Source organism: Crocuta crocuta, unplaced genomic scaffold (genome assembly GCF_008692635.1).
Source record: "Crocuta crocuta isolate KB4526 unplaced genomic scaffold, BGI_CrCroc_1.0 scaffold174, whole genome shotgun sequence".
Lineage (NCBI taxonomy): Eukaryota > Metazoa > Chordata > Mammalia > Carnivora > Hyaenidae > Crocuta > Crocuta crocuta.
Genome location: NW_027530330.1, coordinates 6,384,623 through 6,402,532, shown reverse-complemented (window position 1 = coordinate 6,402,532; position 17,910 = coordinate 6,384,623). Strand labels below are relative to the sequence as shown.

Below are 17,910 nucleotides of genomic sequence, written 5' to 3'. Positions count from 1 at the left end.
AGCTATTGCAGATATTAGACTTAAAAATGACTGGGAAGAGGCGCCTGGATGGCTCAGTGAGTTACATGACTGGCTCTTGACTTCAGCTGAGGTTGGGATCTCCTGGTTCCTGAGATAGAGTCCCCATTGTCAGGCTCTGCACTGACAGTGCAAATCCTGCTTGGGATTTCCTCTCTCTCTGTCTCTCACTCTCTGTCTTTCTCTGCCTTCCCTGCTTGCACTCTCTCTTAAAATAAATAAACAAACAAACATTAAAAAAAATGATTGGGGAAACAAAGCTGATTCCTAGAGGGAATTTGTGAGGGCTTTCCATCCAATGTCCATTTTCTCCTCTTTGGGGGAAATATCTGCTCTGCCATTGTGGGGAGTCTTGATGGGACAAAGTAGGTTTTCTCCTCTTGGGGACCGTGGGTGGCTCAGTCTATTGAGCATCCAACTTCAGCTCAGGTCTTGGTCTCACGGTTCACGAGTTCAAGCCCCGCATCGGGCTCTATGCTAACAGCTCAGAGCCTGGAGCCTGCTTTGGATTCTGTGTCTCCCTCTCTCTCTGCACCAACCAACCTGAGCCCCCAGCCTCACTCATGCTGTCTCTGTCTCTCTCTCAAAACTAAATAAACATTAAAAAATTTAAAAAATATGTATATGTTTTGTCCTCCCTTAGCAATGGGCTAAGAAGTGGGCCCTTTAGTTGTGGGCATATGATATAGGTTAAGGAAATTAAATGTTTACCTAAGATGTTAATCTTGAGCTACGTGAGCCACAGCTTATTGTTGTGACTTGCAACTGAAGATCCCCAAACATTTTAAAGTGAGAACTGTCTGCATTATGTTTTATGGGAACATATTTTGAAGACTGGCAACTATATTTGACCCATTTCTCTTCAACTCAAAATGTAAATATTTAAATTGACATTTATGCTGAACCAATAGCTTCTTTGTAGAGAAAATCATAAAAATAGCTCATTTTCAAGTTAATTAAACATAGAACTCAATTTTTAAAAATACTGGTATATAAATAGATTGTGTCATGTATGTGTGTATGTGTAATAATGATTGCCTATAGTTTCTGAGAAATCTGGGTTTTCTTTTATATTTTTTAATGGTTGTATTTTTAACACAAATGCTCAAAACTCATGTATAGGATAAACTATTAAAGTATTTCAAAGAGGATGAGAAATTCTCTGAAATAGTTCAGAAATGTCCAATTTTCTTTATTATTGTGATTATTTTAAATTGATTTCATTACTGTGTACAAATTAAGAAAATCATACAATATGATATGATTAGATATATCAGTTTGATCTTAAATTTGAGCCTTAGAAAACATATCTACAATTATAAGAATAAAGCAGGTTCTGTAATATTAAACTCAATTGAACTAAACTAAAAAGGAATAATCACTCTCACTTCCTAAAGAATGCTTTCTATCACCACTTTAAGTAATTTTGTATTCAAATGTAGATGAAGTAGTTAATATAATTCATAGATATATATAAATGTCACTCAGGAGATTAATGGATTAAAAAAAAGCAGTAAGCACTATTGTGAATCAGGTTCTGCTTATAATTACTCAAAAGGTAACTTTTAAAACTCAGTGTCAATCAACATATACAGAATATTTAATGAAAGATTCACAGAAGGTCTTAGGTAATTCATGGCTTAAAATATATAGATTTTTAAAATAGGTATACTTCTTGGGACTTTTCATGTCTTGAATGAAATAGGCCCAGTATACATTACTTTTTAATTATTCAGTACAATTGTGGGATGCGTTATAAATAAATGACAGTATAACTGACATATAAGGTTATTCAAAATACCTCTCGATATTATTAAGCCAGTTTAAATTCATAACAGATGTTTAAAAGTTTCTGGATTCTATAATGTATCTAATTCTACCAAGAGGTAAGAAGAGTAAATGGCTCATTGTGGAGGGAAGAGAGAGCATTAACATTTCAGACTGAAAGGGTTCTATCTCCTGAGGAAAAGTCATTTAGTAAATGTTACCCTAATGATGTAAAAGAGTTAACTCTTTATGGCTCGGTAGCTTGTGACATATCCTAACACACTATAATCCTTTACTAAGCACCTGTAGGTTAAAAAAAAAATTAAAAAATGGCATACCGTTATCATGAAAAAATACACAAATATGGTGGTAAACTCAAAGAAAGGTGCAGATAAAGCCATCAGTCATACAATGTACATGTTATGGTTGCAAGTTAGAGTGTGTCTACTACCACCTCCTTATTTTAGAGGTGGGGATCCTCGAACCGGGAGGAAATCAGTGCTATTCACTATACCAGGCATATATTCTCATCCAGTGAAAATTTGCCCTGACCCGTGTGCTATACAATGCCTGCATTGTAGATGGTTAGTTTTTCTGTGATAGCTCCAATATATATTAACATTTACAACGTAAAAGAATTATCAATATGAAAGATCATGATTTTTTTGGAAATTAATTGTGAAGAATAATGTCTGATATTGCCGTTCTTGGTTAGCACTGTGGCAGCACCTTCCTCTAAATAATATCAATTGATAGGTGATAAATCCTATTAGCTAATATTTGGAAAAGACTGTGCACAATAAAAGTGCACATCCCTGGAATCTTAATATTATGAAAAATGTCCCAAACAATTTTAGCTGAATTCATCCTTTGCTGACCATGTTATGGAACTGAGTTTCCTGTATGATCTTTTTATTTTAAAGTTCTCTTGGCTTTTAGGTAGGGCTCAAGGCAGATCAAATCCATCTGCTCTTTACTAAAGAATTAGTACAATGACACACTATTTTTGAGTAAACACAGTGTTGTTTACTTAGTACATAGTGACAGTGATTTTTATTTCCCCCCTTCCCAAAGCATGATTTCATTAGGATAAACTGCTATTGTCATTTGAAAGATAAATGCCTGACAAGGCGTTGTGATTCAGTATTTCTTCACGGTTGTTAGGAACACAGGTCATATGCTGGTGACAAACAAATATTTCTCCTTACTGCGAAGAGACCAACCTGAGAGACTGCCACTCCTCTCTGAGCTGTTGTGAGAGCTGGTGGTGCTGAAATCCTGTGACTGGTTGTGTGGCATTCTATTAGACAATCCCTCAGCCAATCGGTAGTCAGGGATGTAAAGTAAGGCTAAGGGTTAAAGGGCAGAGGTCATAGTGGCATCATGTGATTAGTTCACAGCACAAGCCCATGCAGAACATGCAGTTAGCAATTCAGAAGCAGATGTTGTGGGACAGTGGAGGGAGGAATGTTTCGTCTATCCTGCCTAATGGAAGTTGAGATGGATTACCGATCACTCTACTGAAAAAGCTAAAAGGATGAAAGCGATTGGTGTTGGAGTGTGGTGGCAGTGACGGTGGTGGTGGTGGTGGTAGGGGTTGTGCAAGGTACTGAATACATGCCAGTAATAGTTTTTTTTAGTTTAGGTAGTGAACCTGGTAATGAGTCACTAAACTGAACAACAAATACTAACTTCTATCTCATGCACAAATGATAGGAAAATCACTCCTTGGGTCATAGGGATCTGACTCACCATTGTTACCTTTGTTCTGATCAGGTAGAGAGTAACCAAATCCCATCAGATCTGTTTTTTGCTGAATCGAGCTTTTCCATTGTGGATCAGGCAGATCGACGGCCAATTCGTGTATGCTATTGGAATGCAAGATCTGTGTTGTGGCATACGGGGTAGCCTGTGTTATTTGGCTGGAACTGTTGTAAGTGGTTTTGGTCGTGAAGTCAATGCTGCTGTAAATGGCCCCGTCTGAGAGCATTGTTGCTGTTTTATCCCCTTGGCTCGGAACCGGCGGCAGCACATCTGCGGTGAACATAGGGAAATGAAACAATTTAATGATGCACACGAAGCCCCAAACTATCAGGACTGAAGATGAAAAATAAATGTGTCATGCCGCATGTTTGCATTTCAGCTGAGATGGGCTTTATGAGCCAATGAAGGGGAGATGATGTACAACCATCGCCAAGCTCTCAGCCTCAGTGACAGGCAGGCCTACCGCTCGCCCTTCACGTCTCACTGCTTAACACATCCTTTCCCCCATTTTCTTCAACCATGAATGAGATGTTTGGGCTATTTCACTACTGAAAAATGCTTTCAGTTCTTCATACTGCTTTTAGAACCAATGGAGTTGTTAGCTCTTTAACGAAGCAATGATGAAAGTGAATCTACACATTGTGGATGAACACATCTTTTTTTCGCTTTTACCCCAAAAGGTAGAGACTGTAAGTACTGACCAGATGCAAAATCTTTGAAAATTGTACTATACAAGCAAACTATGAGATGCATTTTTCTAAAGTCCCGACTTGCTGTTTATCTGATTTGGTTTCACAGTTCTAGTATGGAGTGGAACTGATGGGAGCAATTTTTTTTCCTCCGATGACAAAGGAAAATTTTCATGAATAAGTCATTTTCACAATACAGCAGGATTTAACTATAGGAAAAGTAATCTGAGTTATCAGTGAGTTTAATTTATGCTACTAACTTTCAGTGAGTTTAATTTATGCTGCTAACTCTTAGAAGTGGAGAATTACAGTTTCAAGTTTTAGTACAGCAAGAGTAAAATTAAATTTTAGTAACAACACTGAATATCAATCAGTCCATTTATCTTTTGGTGTGCTGAATTATCTTTACACGATGTTTTATAGTTCAGAACTGCCATCTCTCTCCTGAGCTTTCAGTTTTAATTTTTTTAGAAGAAAGATACTAGAGTTAAAACAACAACAATAATACTAAATGGCAGACTTTCAATCATATAGAGTTAAAAGTGAATCTAATTATAGTATGTTCCTTAATAATCTATGTTCTGCAAGCCATACTTCATAGGGCTTGAAGTCATCAACCCACTTGATTTCTTCAATTGTAGGAAATGTTCAACTAGTTATAGTAGTGTAATATTAAGTAATAAACCTAACTGCTATGGTACCAAAACTAACTTATCATCACAAGAAAAAGTGGAAGCAGAAACTTCGTCAAAATATCCTAAAACTTTTAGATTTGATCATACCTAATAGTACTTGAAATAAAGATTCTTATAAAAATAATAATTTGGAGGCACCTGAGTGGCTCAGTCAGTTGCGTGTCTGACTCTTGATTTTGGTCATGGTCTCACAAACTGAGCCTGAGCTCCACATCAGGATCTATATGGACAGTGCTTGGGATTCTTTCTTTCCCCTTCTCTCTGCTCCTCCCCTGCTCATTTTTTAGCATTTTACACAAGCTAAAAATTATCTCCTTTAGCAATGGCAACAAGACATTTATTTATTTATTTTGAGTTTATTTTTGAGAGGGCACGAGGAGGGAAGGGGCAGAGAAAGAGGAGACAGAAACCCAAGCAGGCTCTGAGTTGCCAAAGCAGAGCCCCATGTAGGTTCTGAACCCACGAACTGTGGGATTATGACCTGAGCTGAAATCAAGGGTTGGATGATTACCGACTGAGCCACCCAGGCACCCCAGCAATAGGACATTTATAATGCCTTTTGCACACTGTATAATTTAGATCTTTCTGAGTCTGGAATTCCAACTTGCTTTTCAATGAAGTGGATATATACTTTAATGAAGTAAATATTTTATATGCATACCAGTGGATTTATTAAAGATATTCAAATATATAATATTTCACAAAGTTATACAAACGAGTAAAATTATTTTTTGATTTCTGGATCCCATAACCACTTTGCTTGCCCTTCTTGCTTTTACTTATAACTAGAAAATTTGATAATGAAAAAGTATACTTCATTCTCAAATGTCAATATCATTTTCATTCTCAAAAACATTTCATACTTAGTAATATATCAAAATTATGAAAATAGATCCTTCATGCAGACATTTTCAGAGTGCTATTTCTGCACCTTTATCATTATTCACTGATAATATTACCTGGATAGACAGGTTTCTCCAGCATGGACCCTAATTTCCCAAAATCTTGAACTTGAGACCTTCCAAAACTTTGTATTTACTGTGAGCCACATTAACTGCAAGTTGTTGAAATGGTTGCATGTTTAAATGTTTAAAAATGGAAAAAAAGTTGTCTGAGGATCTAAACCTATTGAAGATTATTCTGCAACAACTAAAGCTAAAGCGCTAGGAACAGAATCTCTCTCCCTGTTGGATGAAATTAGCCAGTCTTCAAGCCTAAGTCCTTCTCTATTATTGATTTGGGGGCTGCAGATTTCCTTCAAATATTATTTGATCACTCCTACATTTTAAAAATTCAACTGGATTATATCCAAATGTAGAAATATAGAAAGATTTGGGGCGCCTGGGTGGCTTAGTCGGTTAAGCGTCCGACTTTCGCTTAGGTCATGATCTCGCGGTTCGTGGGTTCGAGCCCCGCGTCGGGCTCTGTGCTGACTGCCAGCTCAGAGCCTGGAGCCTGTTTCAGTCTGCGACTCCCTCTCTCTCTGACCCTCCCCTGCTCACGCTGTCTCTCTCTCTCTCCTAGAAATAAATAAAACATTAGAAAAAAAAATTAAAAAAAAAAAGAAATATAGAAAGATTATACAGGAATATCTGGATGTAGGGAAGCAGCCTATAGTATCAGATGGTTGGGAGCTCTGGACTTGCCTTCCTCCAACAAACAGGACATGAATAGGCGCTTCCACCTTTAGGCAGGGCCTTTCATTTTCCATTTCTTACAGTCCACATCTACCTTTCCTGAGTGCTTCAGGCTGACTGGCACTTGTTAACAGTGGAGTCTGAAACCTAAGAATTATAGAAACCCTTCCCTCCAGGTGGAATCACTCCTGAATCATTTTTCAGCTTTTAGCACCTTAGTGATCTGTGACATTTATTTCTTTTGGCCTGGTACACCTGCATCCATGACTAGCTCCTTCATGGTATTGTAGGATACTTAGGAACAGGAACAAATGGGAGTTATGTCTGGATTTCCATAATTCCTCACCTACTGATTTGCAGAGGGTAAGCACTCCCTGAATGACTAAATTAATTTTTTATAGTTTGTATTGACAAAATGCAGACGCACAATAATTAGTAACTTTATCATTCAAAATATTATTTTCATTACATTTAAACATGTATTAGTATTCCGTTCTTAAAAGGAAAATGTCACTATTCACAACAATTCTTTTACGTGAGTATAGTTATACAATCATACATGTGAATCCCACCTTGAGAATTGCAGCACAGTGCATATAAAAGAACATAGACTTTAAAATGTGTTAGACATACATTCTATATCTAGATCTCAAGTTAGCTGTTTTGATAAACTTTACTTTCTTGGCCTTTAAAATGTAAATATGATTATTATTTCTGCCACACATTTATTATGCAAAGAAAATGAAATAAAATGTACAAAAAAAATCCTACCTATACCTGGTACACTGTAAATGCTTAACATCCCCATCACCCTGAAAGGAAACACAGTAAACCTTGCAAAACCTTTTTCTTGGCCTTGCTGTTCACCTGTGAAATATTTCTGATCATAAAAATGAGGTGGATATGGAAGATAAACCTTGAAAATCTATAAGTGTATCCTTTGGCTAAATTAGACTAAGGCATTTTAGATATTTGTGTAGCTTGCTACAAACTGAAAGAAACAAAAACAAAACAAAACGTATTTTCCATCTTGAGACATTCATTTCTTGATGTAAAGAAACAATGATGCACTAATCACATAGAAATATAGCAAGAAAAAGAGGCATCTAATCTTTGATAGATAAAAGCTTTCAGAACAGTTTTTTTTTTTTTTTTTTTTTTTATTTACAAAATCAGGCTGGGCAAGGTAGAGAGGGGTCGTTTGCTCCTTGGTGAGGAGACGCTCAGGTATAGAACCCATCCATGGAACAGTGATAGCCTGTAATTGTAGGGCTCAGAGTGTGGTCACTAGGGTGGGCAGTGACTTTCAGAGGCTCTGGGCAGGTTAAGATTCCTAAATAGGGTGGTTACAGAGGACAATCAGGAAGCTGAGGAGTCATACAATATTTTTTATTTTCTTATTTACTACACTGATGTCTGGTGGGCAGTGCTTGGATGCCAAGCATTGTGCTAAACCTGTATATAATCATCCATCTAATCCTTATTATATAACTATGACATGGGGACTGTTATTTTCTGTATCTTATTTGAAGAACAGGAAAAATCTCCCCTTCTTAAAGTTGGTATTGACGGAATGCAGACTTCTGCAATAATTGGCAGCTTTGTTATTTCCAATACTGTTTTAATTATATTCAAACATGCATTGGCATTCCATCTGTGAGGAGAAAATGCCAGTGTCCATAATTATTCTTCTAGGTCAGTATGTTTATGCACTCACATCTGTGAAATCCACCATTGAAGCTTATAATAGTTTAGCCTAGCCCTGGGTCCAGCATTAATTCCACCTAGACATGTAGAAATCCTCTAGTAGATTTTTCCACACTTACTTGGATCACAGCACTACTCTCCTAATTAATTAATCATTCCATTTTCTACCCTAACTCCACTCCTCACCCAGTAGCAGGCTGGATGACTTAACACTGTACTTGGATCCTAGCTTTGCCCTCTAACAAATCCATTGATGCTTTCTGACTACCTTTTGGACAACGTTTAAAGTCTCTGTGTAGCTTAGGCCTTAAGTCCCTCTGTTATCTGTCCTTCTATATTTTGTTTGTTTGTTTGTTTGTTTTTTCCACTTCTGCTGCCTAGTACTTTATATTCACTAGAACATTCATTCCTTTGTCACATAAGTCTATGTCTTTCTTATTTATAAGCTTTACATGGTTGTTTCTTCACCACACAGTTTTCCCACAATTCTGACTAATCTCCACCTCTCCCTCAGATGTCAACTTAAACAACACTCTTGTCCATAAACCTTTCTTACTCCCAATGGGCAGCTTTCTCATGCTGGGTACTGGCTAGACAGCTCCAGTCCATTTACTGTCTACAGAACTTTCCGCCAATGGCAAAGTCAAATATTTCTGCCAAATTAAACACTGAGACCACAGACTTGTCTAGTCTCATCTTCCTCTAAACGTACCACTCTTCTTTTGAATGGATGAAAAGGTAGCCGTAAGGAGGTTGGAATTAGTTATAGTAGGTCAAATTCTATCTCTTTATTAAGACCTATGGAGAGAATCGTGGCACCAAATTTTGAAGATCTTAGCATATCAGCCAATTAGCACCTTGTTGTCTTTTATTTGGGCCACTCGTTATCAATTGTAGAACTACATTTAAATTCTCCCTCAACAGGTCCTATTTATTTAAGTGTCTATGCTGAAAGATATATGAGGATAAGGACCATCTCTCTTTATATTGATTTTTTATTTTTACTGTCTGCCACTGTCTCAAGAGCACAGGACATACTTGATAAATCTATGTTGAATGACATGTAGAGGACTGAAATGACTAGTCCAAAATTCTAAGCTCTAGTGAGCAGTATAGTTCCTGACTTCACTAATCTTGTACAAATAGTCCTAAAAACAGAATGTATTATGAATATTGTCATCATGGTTAGTAATGACTTCGTTAAAGTTTGGTTTTGCTCAAGGTCATATAGATGCAATAGTTTTATATAAAATATTTAGCACTATTCATACATGCACTATACTAATTTTAATTATGGAAGAAAATACTCTCTAGTAGACATTTTTATAAACACATAAGAAAACCAAGAAAACAAAGGACAACATTTTGAACAACACAACTTACCTCCACGTCCAAAATTCCCAATCTCGTTCGGGCCACTATTGCTATTGTTTACTGGTAAACTCGTGGCGGGCCACGAATCAGCAAGCCATGGATAACTGGGATCACCAGCATTTAGAAGACCGGGGCGGCTAAAACAGAAATTAAAAGTAAATCAACCCATGGAGCTCAAGGAGAGATATGGACACTTGTCTCATGCACAAGATTAAAGAATTTAGGAAGATTTTAATTCACTTCAAATTAAAATGTGTAGGTTCTCAAGAATTACAGAAATTCAGTGGTTGATTAAAACTATATATAGCCTGTCAGTGGAAGCAACAGCATCCTGCCTGGAATTCTGCTGACACCCAAATGAATTCAGTTGTCTTCCCTGAAACTGTTGGGGATTGGTAACATAGCAGGATCCTGAATCAAGGTTTGGTGATATATTGGCACCTCAAGGGAACAATTGCTCAGAGTGACTGCTCAGTATCAGCCATTTCCAGGACTTTGGGCTACTGCTTCCTCAATTCCTGCAGCCCCCATATTTATCTGTCCTCTGTAGGCTGTAACCCCTGTTATGAGCCCTCATGCTTGATTGAGAGGCAAAGAACTTAAAGAGAATTAATGAACAGTATTTATATTGTTACATCAATAGCACATTTCCAAATTCCCTAAATTGCAAAATATTAGGGGCATATTCAAGATCATTAAAGTAATTAAAGATCCACTGTGATCTCATCCAGCATGTGAGTATAGTGTATGAGAAAAACTTCCCTCACATCATATTTAATAAAGAATTCCTATTTTTGATATAAAATATGGGAATCCAATTCTTTTCCAGATTATTAGCATATTTACAAAGAAATAGCAACATCTATAATCATCGTACTTTATTTTTGATAGACCATTTCTGTGCAGTCCCTAAGAGAAACATGTGTTTCTATGGAAACTGCAATAAGAAGATCTAACTGCTTACTTGCTACATGCACTAGCTCTCATTAGACCTAATCTCTTTTTGCTAAAATATTGATTAAATGGGAGATTGGAAGTTATTACCAGAGCCTAATTACAATCTCCATATTGGCAAAGGGAAAATAGATGAGGATGTATGGGTTTGTTATCAGCTTTTATCAATTTCAATTGAGTATCCAAAGTTGTGGAATCCAGTCCTATCAATCTACAGCCTATTCATCATCCATGAATCATTTACTTTGTGATCGATTATGTGTAATTGTTCACTCACAGCAATTTAGTGAGAGCCAATAAGGAGTCTTAAACAACAGCAACTTCATTTGCTAATGTCTAATTAATGCAATAAACATACTGCTAACAAATGAACACATTCCTTGTGATATTTACTACTAATTTCTTCAGGGGCATCTGGGAGATATGAAACATCTGGACTTGATTCCTCTAAAGTGCACAACAGATAGATCATTAAACCTTGTGGTAAGCCATTTAATTCCTCCTAGAATTCTCAGACTTCTAAGTGATCGTTTATTATAATAATAGCCTCTTACTATAGTTTCCTCAGTCCTGATTAAAAATAATAATAAAAAAAGAATCTCCTTAGCTTACCTCCCATTGCTCATTAGTCCTCCATCTCCTCTTTGAAATGTAACTGTTAAAAAAAGAAAGACACACACATACAAGTAGTCAATATTAATTACGATTAATAACAACTACATATTGGTCCTTAGTTTAGAGCTGAGGCCTCTGGGATTTTAACAAAATATAATTAACATAATTGTACAGAGAATAAGAAGCAGTGGTTTGGCCCAGGGCAAAGCCATCATTTAATAAGACATCTAAAAATACTTCAAGACAACTGTATGGGTAAGTCAAAAGGGCAATTTGTATTTGGATGTCAAAAACTGTTATGACTGGAATATATAGTGGCATTCAAAGATTAACATGCATTAATGGGGGATTATCAAACCATGACTTTTAATCTTAATATGTGGATGTCCTAATTAGAAGGCACAACATAAAATGCACATTATAGAAACTGAAACAAAATAGTTCACGGGGCATCTGGGTGGCTCAGTCGCTTGAACATTCAACTTTGGCTAGGTCATGATCTCACAGTCTGTGAGTTTGAGCCCCACATCGGGCTCTGTGCTGACAGCACAGAGCCTGGAGTCTGCTTTGGATTCTATGTCTCCCTCTCTCCGCCCCTCCCGCCAAACACTCTGTTTCTGTCTCTGAAAAATAAATAAACCTTAAAAAATTTTTTTAAAAGAAAGAAAATAGTTCAAACAGGTAATAAAATTCTGCCAGTGAAAAGGAGAAACAGGTATTGATTGATGACATATTGCTCATCATCACAGTTCCTTTTAGGGACACCATTAATCACTACGAGTTGAACAACTACAATTACAATAGACATAAACTATAGTTAATAGAGAATAATGTGCTAAATGTTTTGCTTTATCATCCAACCTTCATAAAGAATAAAATTTTCAAACAATTGATACTGAATCTATTCAAATTGTATGTAATAACTGCAAAAACTTAAGTCCTTTATAAAATTCTTGAACTTATTAATCACACCAACAAGCATGCCATAGAATTACAGCTGGAGAATCCACTCCCTCCAGACACTAGACTCCATTCCACAAAGCTATCAACATAAAAATGGATTTCAAGGTTGGCCAAAGAACGTAAATATCAGTGAGGATCCATAATTTCTTATCCAAAACCTTTGAGAACCAGACATATTTGGTATTCAAAATGTCTCAGATCTCAGAAAGGTAATACAATGCATACTACAGAGAAGATCTAAGATAGCAACTCTATTCCAAGTGTTTTTAATATGTTTGGAACAAAATATAAATATTCATGATTAGTGGGATAAAGTCTATAAATAGTTTCACATTAGCATGGATCAAAATTCGCCTCTCAAAGAGTTAACTATAGGATCATGGAAAAGATTTGGTGTTTAGAAGTTTAATTTTAAGGATTGCAAAATAGCAATTCTGACTAACATGAACATAGATCGGCTAAATCAGTTCCTGGTGATGAAGGAAAAAAACTGATGGCTACCAGAGAGAAGTTGGGTGGGAGGAAGGGGAAAATAGCTGATGGAAATTAAGGAGTGCACTTGCTATGCTGAGCACCTGGTGTTGTATGGAAACGTTGAATCACTATATTGTACAACTGAAACTAATATTACATTGTATGCTAACTAACTGGAATTTAAATAATAATTTATTTAATGAGTGATTTCCTAATGAGTAAGTGTAAAAATAAAAGTTTTATGAATTAGTTCATTATATATATATTTTTTTACTTTGGTAGAGAGAGAGACCACTAGTTAGGGACAGAGGAGAAAAAGAAGAATCTTAAGCAGGCTCCATGCTCAGTGTGGAGGCTGATGCAGGCCTTGTTCCTATGACCCTGGAATCATGACCTGAGATGAAATCAAGAGTCGAATCCTCAACTGACTGAGTCATAATGTCAGGGAATATTATTCTACCCAAGAACTGATTAATATTTTAAATAAATAGAGCCTATATTGTCACTTAAATTATACATACAGTAAATTATCTTAATTTGAATAATCTCTCCATAATTCACCTATTCCTCAAATTTTGCTATGAAATATGACTGTTCTTTAAATTTTGTCAGTTTCCAATCGCAGCTCCCCAGTCCCTTTCCTAAGGTCATCCAAGGACATATCTTTCACAACATCATAATTAGGTGATATGATCAGGGTCATGATTCCCAGGGTCTGTCAGGACTTTAGGAACATCCTACTGGCACCTGAACTATCATGCCTTCTCAACTTCTCCGGTAACATCTCAAATTCATTACAAAACACTCCTGACACATCCTTTGCATCTGCCCAGAACTGGCTATGGACATCTCCTCAGAGAAGATGAAAGGACACTGATGGCTTCTCTGCTTCCTGACAAGCTCACTTAAGTGACGGGATTCCAGAATCAGCAGAGGTCCATACCACATTGGGTCCCATTAATAACTGCTTTTAACAACAGCAAAGGAAGAATTAATATGAAACGATTAATGAAAAAATTGAGCACTGGAGCTATTAAATAAAGTCCTGATTAGGGAAAAAATATGCACACAAAATGTGAAAACAGTACAGCTAATTAGCTTTCCATATGATGTGACTTTGTAGTTATGTGTTTTTTTTAATGGATTATCAAGTGATTGTTTTACTCTACTAAAAGAGAGTTAAGATAATGTCACGAATATCATTGTGAATATGCAAATAAGCAGGCACTGATGGGCTACACCTCAAAATGTGCTATTTCGAAGATCTGTGGAAACAAATTAAGTATTTCTCCTAATTTAGAAGCTCCTTTGTTCCTACCCAAACTTTCTATTATTGTTAGAGCAATAAGTGACATTAGAGAAAAAAAAAGAGCAACTGAAGTAGAGGTCCTAAAATTAAATTGCACTTTTATATACTAATGGTAAATTCTTCATAAAATATAAATTTTAAAGTAATAAGGCAACACTCAAAATTTTACTAAACAGAGAGCATTCATATGGCCATTAAGCCCTGAAAGGATGCTCAATATCACTGATTTCAGGGAAATAAAAATCAAAATTACAGTGAGATTCTACCTCATACCCATTAGGATGGCTACTATTAAAGACAATAAATTACAAGTCTTGGCAAGGAGAGAAATTGGAACTGTAGTGCACTGTTGGTAGAACGTAACACAGTACAGCCATCGGGGAAAGCAGCAACAGTATGGTGGTTCCTCAAAGTTTAGAAATATAAAATTTATTATATGATCCAACAATTCCATTTCTGAGTATATACCCAAAATAATTGAAAGCAAGGTCTCAAAAAGACATTTGTAGACCCATGTTCATAGTACTGTTATTCACAAGCTAAAACTTGGAAGCAATCAAAATGTCCATGATGAATGGATAAGAAAAATGTTTTCTATACATACAATTCAGCTATAAGAAAAGGAGAGAATTCTGACAAGCTAAAAGCTGGGTGAACTTAAGGACAAGATGCTAAGTGGTATAAATCATTCACAAAAAGGCAAGTACTATATGATTCCACTAATAGAAGGTAGTGGGAGCAGTCAAAATTAGAGACAGAAAGCAGAATGGTGGTTTTCAGGTATTAACACAGCGGAGGGGGAATGTGGTGTTATTGCTTACAGAGTATAAAGTTTCAATTTGGAAGATGAGAAGAGTTCTGGAGGTGGATGGTGGTGATGATCGCACATTATGAGTGTTTTAATGACACCACTTAAAAATAGTCACAATAGTACATTTTATGTTATGTGTATTTTAACAATAGAATATTGGGAAAATATTATCAAGGTTAAATTACAGACATGTTAGAGAATGGAATCTATGCTGAGATTTTATGCTAATGTTTTGAGTAAAATATATTTAAATTTCAAAGCACTTAGGACATATCCATTTTTTATTTGTGTTCCAATCATCACTGAAATATGTTTTCAAAAGTTTCTAGACTGCTTTTGGCAAAACATTCAATAAAGACTCTTATCTCTGCACCTCTGCATACCAACTAAACAAAGGCAAAAATAAACAGGACATTATATAAATGCATAACCAACTTAAAATGGTCCATAAACAGAATTGGGTATACATGACAATTCTCTATTTTGCATGCTTCTACGACAAAGGAAAAACAAAATCCAAAAACCAAACCAAAAAAGCAATCTTAATTATAAAAAGTTTGATTAGTTATCTTTGTAAAGAAAGAAATATATGACAAATATTCAAGTTTCCTTTTTACCACATACCCCCAAACTTTTAGATTTGTTCCATTTTGAAAAGTAGACCAAAAGTAACTGAGTTGTATTAGACCATGAAATGAACAGTAGACTAGAAATAAGGAGAAGCAATTAGAACTCACAAATAAAAGTCATACATGGTGTTTTGATTAGCATTTTTCTCCCCCTTTCTTTTTCTTTCTTTCTTCCTTCTTTCCTCCCTCCAACCTCCCTCTTTATTTTCTCCCTTCTTCTCTTCCTCTCTTCCTCTTTCTTTTTTTCTTTTCATTTCTTTTCTTCTTTCTTTCTTTCTTTCTTTCTTTCTTTCTTTCTTTCTTTCTTTCTCTCTCTCTCTCTCTCTCTCTCTCTCTCTCTCTCTCTCTCCTCTCTCTCTCTCTCTCTCTCTTTCCAGAAGGGAGAAAAAAATAAATGCCTCAGCAAATTGCAGGCTATTTCATCTGATTTGATCTGGCTTTCTTTGCAAAGAGATGTTGAACTTCTTTGAATTTAAAAGCGAGAGGGAGGGACGGAGAGGTCCTTGGACAATTTTGCTCTAGTCATGACTTTGATAATCACAGTATAATAACTTTGTGCTTACCAGAGATAAATTTGAAATAAGTGTGAATTTTTACCAAAAACAAGTCCCTGCTAGTACCTAAAGTTAAGAACTTTCAACATATAGAAGTTTTTTTTTTTTTTTAATCTAAAACTAACTGGATCATACTAAGATGTCCAAAAAGTTCTACAGACACAATAATCTTAAATGTTTTAGAATTGCATTAAATATTTTGAATTTATTGCAATATTTATAAAGGATACAAGGTAAAGAGATTTTCCAAGTTTATGTCATACAGAAAGTACCTCTACTATTAACTGACAGGGTTAATCCTAATCTCATGCCTGCTGGCACTGAGGGGGAAGGGATATGTGACTATGTGGTAAATTGACATTTTGAGGTAAGGAAGCTTTCAGAGAGCCTATCTCTAGTAGGCCACATTTTCCTACTCCAAATGGAAACTTTAATGTTGCCAGCCAAGCCTCATTCCCTCTCCTGATAAGCTATTTCTCAAATATGAATGTAGATTAATCCTCTTTTAATAAGCATTAACTCAGCCCAGATAATCAGAGTATGAAAATTCCATCAAATCTTTTAGCTCTCTTTGGATAGTTTTGCCAAACAATTTATATTTCACCAACAGTTTTAAAGCTATGTAAGAAGTGTTTAGCATTTCATAATTTGCTCACTCAATAATAAATTGTTTATGTTTACTGTGTTTCAAAAGCCTGCTATTTTCAGAGGTAGTATAATACTCAGAAAATATCACTCACCCCTTTAAAGGTGAAAAACTATATACTTTCAATAAAAAGTTGATGACTTATAAATTGTGAATAAGAAAAGTGAACAATGTAAGTTTGAATAGAGTCATTAGCTTTCATGAGGATTATTAAATGGATATATATGAATATATATATATTATATATACAGTATAGGTATATAGAATCCTCATGTGAGCTACACGGTTTTTATTCAAACTTATGTTGTTTATTTATCTATTCACAAATACTATAATACCTGTGATCAAACATTTACTTCAGATTCAAAAATCACCTAATATTCTCTGTATTTTCTGCCCAAATCTTTTTACAATTCATTGCAGTCTACAACACCTCAGGTGGTGAACCAGTTGAACACTCATGAACCTGACAAACAGTGACAAGTAGACTTTTAGTGCTCAATGGAGAGTAAGCTAAATAACATTATATGATGCTCCATGAAAGTATAAAATGATTTTACATGGAATATAAGATACAAGAATTCCTTTTTTTTTTTGTTCCAGCTGCCTTTTTTTGCACCATATGCAAAGAGGTGGCATGTGATTGCATCTGAAAAATTAAATAAAGAATAAATAGGAAACAACTGAATAAGAACTTAGCATGTAACATTACCCTGGGGAAATCTCCACTATCTACTTTGTAAAGAAACAAAATATATGCAGGCCAAATTCTCCTCTCAGATCATTTAAATATATAAGTTTGCATATAATCATTATTTTAAGTTTATTTATTTATTTTGAGAGAGGGGGGAGGGTCAGAGAGAGGAGGAGAGAGAATCTCAAGCAGTCATTGTGCTGCCACGGGGTTTAAACCCATGAACCATGAGATCATGACCTGAGCTGAAGAGTAGGACATTTAACCAACTAAGCCACCCAGGTACCCCCTGTATTTGATTCTTGATATTCATTTTTACAATGTAAGGTGTCATTCATGAGTATTCTATGATAAATATGTTAAATCCTCCAATATATAAAATATATCAATACTGAGTAGCACTTTTTTCTTTTCCTTCCTTCTAAACAGTCAAATATAATTTTCCACATGAGAGATAGGCAAAAACTAGTAATATAAAAAAAAAAAAAGTCAGTAAGTTTTTGCCTGCCCAGGGTGAGTGGAAGGCACCCTGCTGAGAGAATCTCCAACCCAAGAGATATTTAAATATCTTCCCACTAGTTAAAATCTTCCCTGTTCTACTTCTAATGGT

General features: G+C 35.6%; 1 protein-coding gene across 1 annotated transcript in view; it reads right to left on the bottom strand.

Annotated features, from left to right (window-relative positions):
- The window catches only part of ROBO2 (roundabout guidance receptor 2), a 608,353-nt gene that overhangs the window by 43,618 nt on the left and 546,825 nt on the right, over positions 1 to 17,910 (bottom strand). The window contains exons 18-21 of the mRNA XM_077765658.1: positions 11,218 to 11,260; positions 9,661 to 9,788; positions 3,538 to 3,819; positions 3,009 to 3,134 (exon numbers count right to left, since the gene is read on the bottom strand). Of these exons, the coding sequence (XP_077621784.1) occupies positions 3,009 to 3,134; positions 3,538 to 3,819; positions 9,661 to 9,788; positions 11,218 to 11,260 (579 nt within the window). The remainder of the gene's footprint in view (positions 1 to 3,008; positions 3,135 to 3,537; positions 3,820 to 9,660; positions 9,789 to 11,217; positions 11,261 to 17,910) is intronic.